The sequence below is a fragment of the Belonocnema kinseyi genome, chromosome 8 (genome assembly GCF_010883055.1).
Source record: "Belonocnema kinseyi isolate 2016_QV_RU_SX_M_011 chromosome 8, B_treatae_v1, whole genome shotgun sequence".
NCBI classification, from domain to species: Eukaryota; Metazoa; Arthropoda; class Insecta; order Hymenoptera; family Cynipidae; genus Belonocnema; species Belonocnema kinseyi.
In genome coordinates, this window is record NC_046664.1 from 60,881,785 (window position 1) to 60,893,689 (window position 11,905).

General features: G+C 24.3%; 1 protein-coding gene across 1 annotated transcript in view; it reads left to right on the forward strand.

Moving 5' to 3' along the window:
- Positions 1-279: 279 nt before the first annotated feature.
- The window catches only part of LOC117178042 (transmembrane protein 147), a 13,894-nt gene continuing 2,268 nt past the window's right edge, over positions 280-11,905 (forward strand). The window contains exons 1-3 of the mRNA XM_033369245.1: positions 280-459; positions 543-681; positions 8,133-8,354. Coding sequence (XP_033225136.1) covers positions 383-459; positions 543-681; positions 8,133-8,354 — 438 coding nt within the window. The 5' untranslated portion in view covers positions 280-382. The remainder of the gene's footprint in view (positions 460-542; positions 682-8,132; positions 8,355-11,905) is intronic.

The following is an 11,905-nucleotide window of genomic DNA, read 5'->3' on the forward strand; positions in this document are numbered from 1 at the left end:
TCATCCACCAAAGCCCAGCTAGAAATAATCGTGTAAATATACAAATCATGTTTTAGATGTTGACGATTTTCTTCCATTTCTGCCATCTTGTTTTTCAACAGTGCAGCCAATCAATGAGAATGACTTGACATTTCTCTAAATAAAAAATTTTTGAAAAACTCTTATCATGATTTTGTTAAATTTATAATTGTAGTTATTTATAAACCTGATAATAATATAAATTGAGTTTCATTCGATTTCTTTTTTTCTGAACGGGTTTTTATTTTCTATTGTTGGCAGAGCTGTGAGCCAGTTTTCAGAAATGATCTTCTGCTAATGGATGTCAACGTGTTGAGTTTTTGATATAATTAATATATAAAGTATTGTATCTAAAACTTTAAAAATGACATTATACCATTTCGGAAATTGTCTTGCATTAGTTTACGTGCCATACTATTTAACTTATAAATATTCAGGATTGTAAGTATCAGAAATTTAGTTTTCTTCGTAATAACCTCAAAATTTAAATTTTAGTCTTATTTTAATTTTGCCCACGATTTCAGATCGGAATACGGAGCATTTTGGAAATGTATACAAGCGGGTGGAATATATATTTTTACGCAACTTGTCAAAATGCTGGCACTTGCAACCTTTTTCCCCACAGCTGACAACGTCGGGCAAGAAGGCTTCGATGTTTTCGGAGTAAGTTCAAATGTTGATTATATCATAATTTTTTATCGTTTTTGGACTGTAATTGACGTTAAATTTATTATTTTTCAAGGAAAATAGTCATAGCTAAGTCATTTTCATCTTGTAGTTACAGTTTTTTTAAATTGGAGTGGCTATTCGAAATTTGACAAATAGACAAATTAAAATTTTAACTTGCTAACATTGTTTATAACCTTGTATAATTTTGGTTCCAACTCCTCAGAATATATACAGATCTTATTGCATTAGTTTACATTTTTTCTATTAATTAAATCGTTATTTAACTTTTTTTTCAATTTTATATTCTAAATTTGAAGCTTATAGTTTTAAAAAGATTTCAAATCTTAACACTCCGAAACTCTAAAGCTTTATTGAAATTTTTGACACTAATAGTTACATATTTTAAAGTGTTCTAATTAGAATATTCCGAAAACTTGAAATTTTTATTCTTTTCGGAAATACCCCGTTTCAACGCAGAATTAAATTTATTTTTTAAAATTTCCTGTTAAGAATTTTTAATCTTTTCGAAAGTTTTCAGTCCTAGGACAGATGATAAAATGTTTTAATTTTTTCTTCTAATTCCTATCACGAAATTCCCGGCTTAAACTCAAAATTAGAATTCTTTTCAAGAAATTCTTGTTCCAATGCAGAATTTTAATTATTTTGAACAATTTCCACTTCTAGCTTAAGATTGATTAAAATTTCAATGATTCCGATTAGAATTATTTTGAAAAAATCTCTGTTAAAATGCAAACTTTTAATTCCTTTTGAAAATCTCCAATTCCAGCACAAAATCGGTTAAAATTGGAGTATTCCCTGTTCTAAATCAGAATTTATTTCAATTAAAAAATTCCGTTTCAACTCAGAATTAGAATTCTTTTGATAAATTACTTTTTCCATTCCAAAATTTTAATACTTTTCAAAAATAACCTGTTTCAACTCATAATTAATTTTCTTTTGCAAAATTCCATGTCCGAACGAAAAATTTTACATCTTTTCAAAAATTTCCAATTCTAGCTCAAAATTGATTAAACTTGGAATACTTCCTGTTCCAACTGTAAATTTATTTAAATTTGAAAATTCGTTTTCAATTTAGAATTAGAATCCTTTTTAAAAATTCCCTGTTTTAATCCAGCATTTTAATTTTGTTGTTGTTGAAAATACCCTGTTCCAACTCAAAATTATAATTCTTTTGAAAAATTCCCTGTTCCAATACAAAATTTTAATTCTTTCAAAAACTTCCAATTCTAGCTCAAAATTGATAAATATTCGAATGTTTTCTATTCCCACTCAGAATTCATTTAAATTTTTTAATTTCGTTTCAACTTAGAATCATAATTTTTTTTAATCCCTGTTCCAATCTAGAATGTTGCAAAACAAAATTTTTATTTTTTTCAAAAATTTCTAATTTCAGATGAAGATTTATTAAAATTTTAATAGTTCCTGTTTCAAATGATAATTAATTTAAATTGTAAAATTCCGTTTTAATTCACAATGAGAATTTCTTAAAATAATTTCCTATTCAAATGCAGGCTTTCAATTCTTTTCGAAAATTTCCAATCTTAGCTAAAAATTGATTAAAAATTTTTATATTTCCTGTTCCAACTGATAATTTATTTGAATTTTAAATTCCGTTTCAACTCAGAATAAAATTTTTGTTTAAAAAATTCCAGGTTCCAATGCAGCATTTTATTTCTTTTGAACATTTCTAGCTCTATTTTAGAATTAGGCTTTTGAAAATGTCCCTCTAGAAAGTGTCCCTCTTGAAATATAGAGTTTAAATTCTTTTTGAAAATTTCCAGATCTATACCAAAAGTAAAATTCGTTTCAACTCATAATTTTAATTCTTTTTTAAAATTCACCGTTTCAACTCAGAATCGAAATTCTTTTTTAAAGTTGCATGTTCTAGTCTAGATTTTTAATTATTTTGGCGAATTACCCGTTTCTGATAAAAATGATAATTATTTTAAAAAATTCTCTTCGAATTAAAAATGTTAATTCTTTTTAAAAATGTCCAGTGTAGCTCATAATTATAATGCATTTTAAAAGTTCCCTGTTCTAGTCCAGAATTTTAATTATTTTCGCGAAATTACCCGTTTCTACTCAAAATTAAAATTAATTTAAAAAATCCTCATTCCAATCCAGAATTTTTATTCTTTTTGGAAATTCATTGTTTTCACTCAGAATTATAATTCTTTGTCCCAATTCTTAATTTTAATTCTTTTCGAACGCATGTTTTATATCAGAATTAGAGTTCTAGAAAATTCCCAGTTCCAATCCAGAATTTAAATAATTTTTTGAAAATCACCCGCTTCACCTCAGAATTGGAATTCTTTTGAAAAATTCCCTGTTTCAACTTTGAATTGATAAAAAATTTAAAAATTCTGTTTTAATTAATTTTTCGAACTGAAAACTTAACTGCTCAATTTTTCTTGGGAATTCGTTCTTTGCAAGTTAAAAATTGGTCTATTTGGTTAAATATTAAACTACGTGGTTAAAAATTCAAATTTTTGTATATTTATCTAGCCTGTTAAAAATACAATATTTTGACTTGAAATGTTACGAATTTGAAGTATTTTAAATTGAATTTAATATAGTATCCACAATAATTTGACTTGAAAGAATAAATTTCCCTATTTTCGTGAAAAGCCTCCTTATTTCCCCTGTTTTTACAGGGTTTCTACTCACCTGGAAAATATCTTTGATTCATAATACAAATATGTTAAATATTAACTCAATTTTAGGTATATGAAGATAAGCTAAAAATTTTTTAAAATTAATATTCAAATTCACGAACGTTAGGAATAAAATTTAAAAAATTATCAGTTCAAAACTCAGCATATTAATTAAGTTCCTAAAAACTTGTCCCAGTAAGAAATTGCTTACCAATTATCAAAGTTACTTACGAGAATAAAAAAAAAGTTATTGTATTTTATAGATATATTTTGCAGGGTGGCCGCCGGACTGGGAAATCAGGAATTTTACAAATTTTTAGAAAAAAAATTCTTTCCAAGTTTTATTTCAACAGTTTTTAAAATAATCAGTTGAATTTTTGTCCACTTCAATTATTATATCATTCAGTTTATAGTACGTAATTAGAAAATCTTTCAGTTACAAATTTTCCATTTAGGATTTTAATTTTTAAGCGTAGATCTTCCATTTATAGAATTTCAAAGTACGGTTTCAAAGGCTTAAAAAATAAAAAATTAGTGGCGTTTGAAATCGAGAATTTTTGATAAAAAGCCATTTGAGTTGATCAAAAGTGAATAAAAATTATAACGATGTTTGAAATTGAACTATAACTTAGGGATTAACAAATTAATAATATTTAATTTTATAAGACGATTCGGAATCAGTTCAAAATTTAAGAGTTTCCAAATTTTAACGTTAAAAATAAGATTGTTGCAATTGGAGTTTTGAAGTTCCTAGTGTAGATAAACAAGTTAAATGCCTGATTGAAATTTTGTAAACTATTTTCAGTTAAAAAATTTGAAATGTTGTAATTAAGAAAAACAAGAGTTGCTGATTATTTAGACATATTTGAATACATATTTGAAAAACATTTTCTTAAGACTCCTAGGAAATTGAAAGTGACTTTTTATTTTACTGAAATAATTTTAAGAGAATATTTAAAAAGATTTCCAAAATTGTCAAAAATATTTTCCATTTTACAGGATTCGACCAAATTTACGCAGAATTTGAATCATTATAAAAGATATTTAGAAGTTCTGGAAAAATTTCAAAAATAGTTGAAAAATTGAATAAATGTAAAACAACATGTAAATGTTTCTAGAGTTTGAAAAAATAATTTTGAAGCTTTCTAAGGATTTTTAAACTTTTTAAAATGAAAATAATTCAACATATAATTTAAGAAGTGTTCAGTTTATAACTAAACTTTAATCGTACATTTTTAAATTTTTTTAGTTTAAAGTTGCTTAAAATGATTTGAAGCTCAGTTTTGATTACTGTAAATTTAAAATTGTTCCAAATTTTATTTGAAAATCTTGAAAAATCTGCATTTAAAAAAAAAAATTTCTCATTTTTTTTTAATTCTGCCAAATTAAACAAATTTCTTAAAAATCTTCAACATTCATTTTTGATAATTTTGTAAATCTTTCTTAATCTTTTTGAAAAATCAGTCAAAATTATTTTTTCAAAATAAAAATCATTATTAATTTTCATAGAAAATGTTTTTTAGTATTCTGAAGCCATTCCAAATTCTTAAAAATATTAAAAAATTTTTGTTCTAAATCTGCCAAAATCTATATTTTGGTGGTACACGTACACACTTTGTTTAAATTATTTCAAATCATTTCAATTTTTTAATTGAATTTGAATTTTTCCAAAACATCTAAATATTTCTTCAACTTTCTTGAATTTTTTTAAAGAATAATATGTGTTCAATTGTTATTTATATATCGATATTCAAAAATTTGACCTACATATTAAATTATTTTTTAAATAGAACAATTAAAATGTAACGTTCAAAGTTTACTTTTTATATTTAAGTATAATTACAGATTTAAAATAAACAGTTATATATTTCTAAATATTAAGTAATTCTTATTTTTCTTAATTAAAAATTTCATATTGAATGGTTAAAAAATGGAATATTTTAGACTGAAATAATATTTTAAATTACGAACTAATTTCGAATCGTCTCGTGAAATTAATTCTTATTCACTTTAAAAATTTCCAAGAAAAGATTAATTTTAAAAATCATTATTAATTTATATTGACAGTTGACCAACTCAATATTTATTTTAAAAAAGGATGGAAATCACAGTTGGACAGATATTTCTGTAAAAAAATGTTTCCTCACCTTATAACATGTAAATTGTATCTACACCCATTTGTTTCCGAGAAATACTGATTTTTAGTATCCAATAAATACTTTAAACTCCACAACAAAAATCGTTAAAACACTTTTATGCAAAAATTAATGTACAACTTTAAAATCGTACGTATCCTTTCTAGTTCGGATTTTTGTCACCAGGTGGCGTATCTCAGTTTAACCATTCCCAATAGTTCGAATTTGTTTATTTTATTGACTGTGAAAAAAGTTTGCGAACCGGGAAATGACCGGGAATTTTTTTATGTGATTAAAACGGCCGCCCTGATATTACATTACAGGGTGGCCGTTTTAATCGAAAAAAAAATTCCCGGTCATTTCCTGGGGTTTTCCCGGTTGGCCCACATTTTTCACGGCCAATTAAATGTAATAAATGAAACTATATTCTGAATATTTTGTCATATAAATTAATAAACAATAAACAACAAATTAAAGCATTCAAAGTGGAACCCTTGAATTCCAAACTTAAAAAATTGAAGTTCCAAAAATGGAAATCCACGTTAACATTTTCAGTAGTCTAACTCTAAATTAAAGAATCAAGCAATAAACTTTAAAAATTTTCTGAAATATATTATTTTCAGTAATTTTAAGCTAGACACATTAAAAATTGAAAAATAATATTTTTAACTAAACAGTGCTTAAATTAAAAGTCAGATTATTTTTATTTTAAATAGTCTAGGCATTCTTTAAAAACTTTAATATTTTATTTCAAATTTTTTTGAAATCTAGAAGTGTTTTAAAATTTTTCCAAAATCAAAATAATTTTTTAATTTTTTTCGGTACTTTTAAATATATTTCAAAATGAATTGCATTTTTTCTATAACTTTTAGAAAATCCTGCAAATTTAAAAAAAAAATTAATTTTAATTTGTAAATAGCAATAGAACACTTATTATTTGTAAAAATATCAGAGTAATTTTAAGAGATATTTAGAAGTTTTAAAAAGATTCGAATTAAATTTAGAAAGACTTCAAAAGAATAAAAAATGTTCTCAAGATTCTTAGGAAAATTGCAAATAATTTTTCACTTTGAAAAATTATAGAAGATTTTAAGGATTTTTATTTTAATTTGCAGAATTTTCAAGAATTGTAGGAGATTGTCGGTTAATTAAAAAATATATTTAGAAGTTCTGAAAAAAAATGTTAACACAATTCGTTTAAATTACTTGAGATAATTTCAAGTTTTTAATTAATTTTGAATCTTTTCAAAACTTCTAAATATCTCTTAAAATTATTCAAACTTTTTTTACAAATAATAAGCGTTCAATTGTTATTTATGCGTCAAAATTTAACCATTTCTCTTATAAATTAAACACTTTTTAAATGGAACTATTAAAATTGTAACGTTAAAGGTTTGAAAGTTCTTCGAAAATCTAAATATTCAAAGCTTTCTATGTAAAACAATTCAATTTCAAATTGTTTTCTTTTAAATATTTGTTTTCAATTTACTCGTCTTAAATGAACAGTGAAATATTGCTTAATATGAAATACTTATTCTTTTTGTACATTAAGAAATTTCAAATTAAATGTGATAAAAATTAAATAATTTAGACTCGCAATATTTTAAATTTAATAAAAACCTTTAATTATGGCTATATTATTATAGATTTATTTTTAAATTGAAAATAGTAAAACGCACGTTTACATTTTTTAATGTCTAAAAAAATGAATAGCTATAATATATTAATAAATTTATTTATTAAATTTAATATAAAAAATAATATAGAGGAAGAAATAAAACTCTGAATTAAAAATATATTATTGATAAATCATGAAAATTTTGATTTAAAAATAAAATGATCGAAATAAAGGATATATTAATTTCAATTTTTATCAAGACTTTCGGATTGAAACAGTTACAATCTGGAAATTCTCAAATTTTGAAGGGATCTAGAATTGTTTGTTCAAATTAATTCTTGTTCAGATTTCTATATTTAGAGTATAGATCCATTTTAGAAATTATTTATTTATTTATATTTACAGTTGATAAAATACAACTTTTTTTATCAACAATTTTCAACATCAAATGCCTTTAATTGTTAATACTTTAAATCTTCAAAACCACTTTAATTAGTTAAAAAATAGTTCAAATCGAACTTGTGCAGATTTTTTTCTGATAATTCATAAAATTCCCGGTTTTCCGGTCCGGCGACCACCCTGTTTTCTATAAAAAAATCTTCGATTTTAAAAACTTCTAATTTTTTAAGCCTTTAAAACTGCATTTAAAAATTTTTGTAATTAAAATATATGCTTTTGAAAATGAAAAATCGAAAATGGAAAATTTGTAAAGTGAAAGATTTTTGAATTAAGCATTCTAAACTGAATGATATAACAATTTATAAAAATCACAATTTGAAAAATTATTTTTTAAAAACGATTGAAATCAAAGTTGGACAAAATTCTTATTTCTAAAGTTTTGTAAAATTCCCAATCAAAAAATATATTCACTGTCATTTCCCGGCTTTCCCCGGTCTCATAAAATTCCCGGTCATTTCCCGGAATTTTTTCTAGGCTTTGAGAAGACGTCCTTCTTTTATTTTCTTTAATTTTTGGCCACTGATTACCATATAAATAATAATTAAACTCTATTCTCAGGAATTCCTGAAGTGTTCCATCGACCTTGCAGATCTGGTAGGAATACTCCTCGTCCTGAATGGCATTCCAGGTAAAGGTCACGCTAAAGTATTAACAGCTGGAATTGGCTGGGCAGGAGCGGAAGTACTTCTGACAAGATTCCTCCTCCTCTGGGTTGGAGCACGAGGAGCCGAATTCGACTGGAAATACATCCAGAAAAGTCTCGAGTCCAACATAAACCTAGTGAGTTGAAAATTAAATTTCATTCCAGCGATTGGAACTGTTCAGTTTCTCAATTTTTGCGAAAATAGCAGGGATCTCAGTGGTTTATTAGTTCAGTTTTAAGTAAAAAGAAATAAGAGTTTTTCCGAAAAAAGGGGATTAAAAGACGATCTTATTTATTATTAATAACTTTTTTTTTATCATATAGAGAACTCCTGAATATTGAACGAATGTAATTTTTTTGAGTAACTATAGTTACAGTTAGGTTACCCTTTTCACTTCTTTAAATTCACAATTTAAAAGTCAAAGTATCTAAAAAGATAATTTCATAAAAACTTAATGTAAAAAGAAATAGGCATTAGTTAGAGTAAATAAAAAATACGCAATCTATTTCGTCAAATAATGAAAAAAATCCCGCTCAATTTTTCGATTTAAAGTAATACAAACTAAGCTGCAAATTACAGCACTCAAAGTGGAAATTTTGCATTTTAAACTTTTAAAACTGAATTTAAAGGTTTTTTAAATCAAAAATTTTATATTTAAATGCTCAATAATTTACACGTATAAAATTAAAGCTATTAAAACTTTTCAACTGAACAATTTTAAATTAAATGGAATTAAACTGCCAAATAATTTTTTTCTTTACTTTTATAAATTATTGCGTTCAAAGATTCAGATTTAATTTTAAAAATATAAATACATGTTATCATTTTCAATGCTCTAAATTGAAGAATCAATCAATTTTAAAAAATTTAAACTATACTAAATATACTTTGTATTTTTTTTTTTAAACTCAACACTTCTGAAATTAAAAATTATTTTTATTTTAGTTTTGTTAGGACTTCTAAACATATTTTTAAATGATTCGAATTTTTCCTAGTTTTTTTTTCAAATACTGCATAATTAAAAAGAAATTCCTTAAAATCCTCCACATTAACTTTTCATATTTTTTCAAATATTTTTAAATATTCTCTCAAAATTAATTTGTCAAAATAAATTATAATTTTCTATTTGTCTAAAAATGTTTTTCATTCTTCTGAAACCTTTCAAAATTCTTCAAAAGCTTCTAAATTTTTTGTGTGAAATCTGATAAAATCTTTATTTGGTTTTTAATTAGGCCGTGGACTATTTACACCGAAATTTTCATATTTTAATTTTTTTTTAAAATTTATTATTATATTATATTATATTAAAATTTTTTTTAATTTTGTCAAAACTTCTGAATATCTCTTCAATTTAATGGATTTTTTCTCAAAATAATGTTCATAATGTTCAATTGTTATTTATACATCAACAGTCAACGTTTCACTTACAAATCCAATTTTTTTGAATAGAACAATTAAAATTTTAACGTTCAAAGTTTAGTTTTTTTTAGTTTAGTTTTGAATATTTAATGTATAATTACTGATTTAAAATGAAGTCAGATATTTCTAAATATTATGTAATAATTCTTTTTTCTATTGAAAAAATTTCAAATTGAACGGTTTAAAAATGGGATATTTTAGACTGATATTTGAAATTTAATACAAGCCTTTCATTATGAAAATATTATTTCGAAATTATATTTAAATTGAAAATAGTTTATAAAATTTCAGTCGGACATCTACATTTTTTAAACTATTGTTTTCAATTGAAATAGTTTAATTTTTAACGTTAAAATCTGAAAATTCTAAAATTATGAACTGATTCCGAATCTTCTTGTAAATTCAATCATTATTCATTCATTCATTTTAAATTGTACAATTCAATTTTAAAAATCTAAAATGCAAAATTTTAAAATTAAAAGATTTTCTAATCACGCATTCTAAACTGAATGTGATCATATGTAATTGAGCAAGATAAAAATTTAACTAATTATTTAAAAAATGGTTGAAATCAAAGTTGGACAGCTTTTTTTTCTCTACAAATTTTAAAATTCTCGGTAAAAAAATAAATTCATTGTCAATTCCCGGTCAGATTTTTCAGTCAGTTTTTTCAACCAAACAGTTGTTTTTTTAACTAAATAAATTAAAAAATTTTACCGAAATTAATGAATTTTAAAACCAAACAGAATACTTTTGAATAAAAAACTTGAATTTTCAACAAGAAAGTGAATTTTCAATCTAATAGTTCAATTTTCGGCTCTACCTTCTACAGAAATTGGTTTACCAAAAGAAATGAATTGTTAAACAAAAAAGGCAAATTTTCAAGAAAAGTTCACTTTTTTTCTACCAACTAGTTAAAATGTTTACCTTTCGTAGATTTTACATTTGAATGTTAGTCTTTAAACAGGAATTTGAATTTTTATTTATTCTGAATTTAATTTCCTAAATTTTCAGAGTTACTACAGGCAGGAACAAATGTTCCTTGGTTGAAACTTCATCTTTATGGTTAAAAAATTCATCTTTTATCGTAAAAATTTCAACTTTTTCGCTTAAAAATACAGTTGTCTTTCGTTGAAAATTGAACTTTTTTGTTGAAAATTCGTTTCTTTTGATTCAAAATTCATTTTTTTTAACTTTAAATTTAACTATTGCATTTTTGTTGAAAATGATTTTTTTTAGTTAAAAATTCCGCTATTTGGTTCAAACTTTGTATTTTATGGTAAAAATTCTACATTTTGGATAGATTTTTTTCTTCATTGAATAAGAAATCTATCTTGATTGAAAATATAACTATTGGAAATCGTTAAACTCCAATATGCCATCTGGTGGCAAAAATGAGAACTAGAAATAGTAGGTACGATTTTTAAAATGAATTCTAATTTGAATAAAAAACTGTTTTTATGATTTTTTTTTTTTGAAATTTAAAGTATTTGTTACGAACTTTAAATAAATCTTCGTCAAAAACAAAGTGTTTCATATGGAATTTACATCTTATGCAATGAAAAAACACATTTTTACAGAAATTTCTTATAACAAAAAAACTTGTACTATTTATTGTGATTTTTAACAGATTATGAACTTAAATTACCTTTTTTCGAAGCAAAAATGAACCCAAAGTAAGTTTTTATTAATTTATATATGAACTATTTAGAATCTAAAAAATTCGACCTGAAAGTTAGGTTAGAATTCATATTTCAATTTCAGTCGTTTCTTATTCATATTCTTTGCATAATGGGGATACAATTTGACGCTACATAAATTAAATAAAGTTCATTTAAGCTTATAATGCATTAAAAATTACATGTAATAGTAAAATAATTGTTGTTTTTTAGAAAAACATTTTTGGCAAAGATGTGTTTTTTTTCCCCTGAATACGAAGGAAATTCGATCTAAAACGCTTTGGTTTGGATAAAGATTTATTTTTTTTTTATTATTACACCATTAAGCCATTTCCCTTTCGGGGTAGGCGTGACTCACTCGGCAGGGGAAAGGAGTAGTGTGTGGAAGGGATAGAGATTTTTCAGATTGATCCAGAATTCTCGTGCTATTTAAGTAAACAACACGTTCGTTCCGCAACACTGCTGCGACCCAGGTTGCTGATCAATTTCTCTAGCAATCACTCCAAGCGAAGAACCTCACGAAGTCGTTATGTAAGGTTCCCCACTTGGGTCCATTAATAGCCAAGGTCTTTGTTTCAGGCGTCATTCA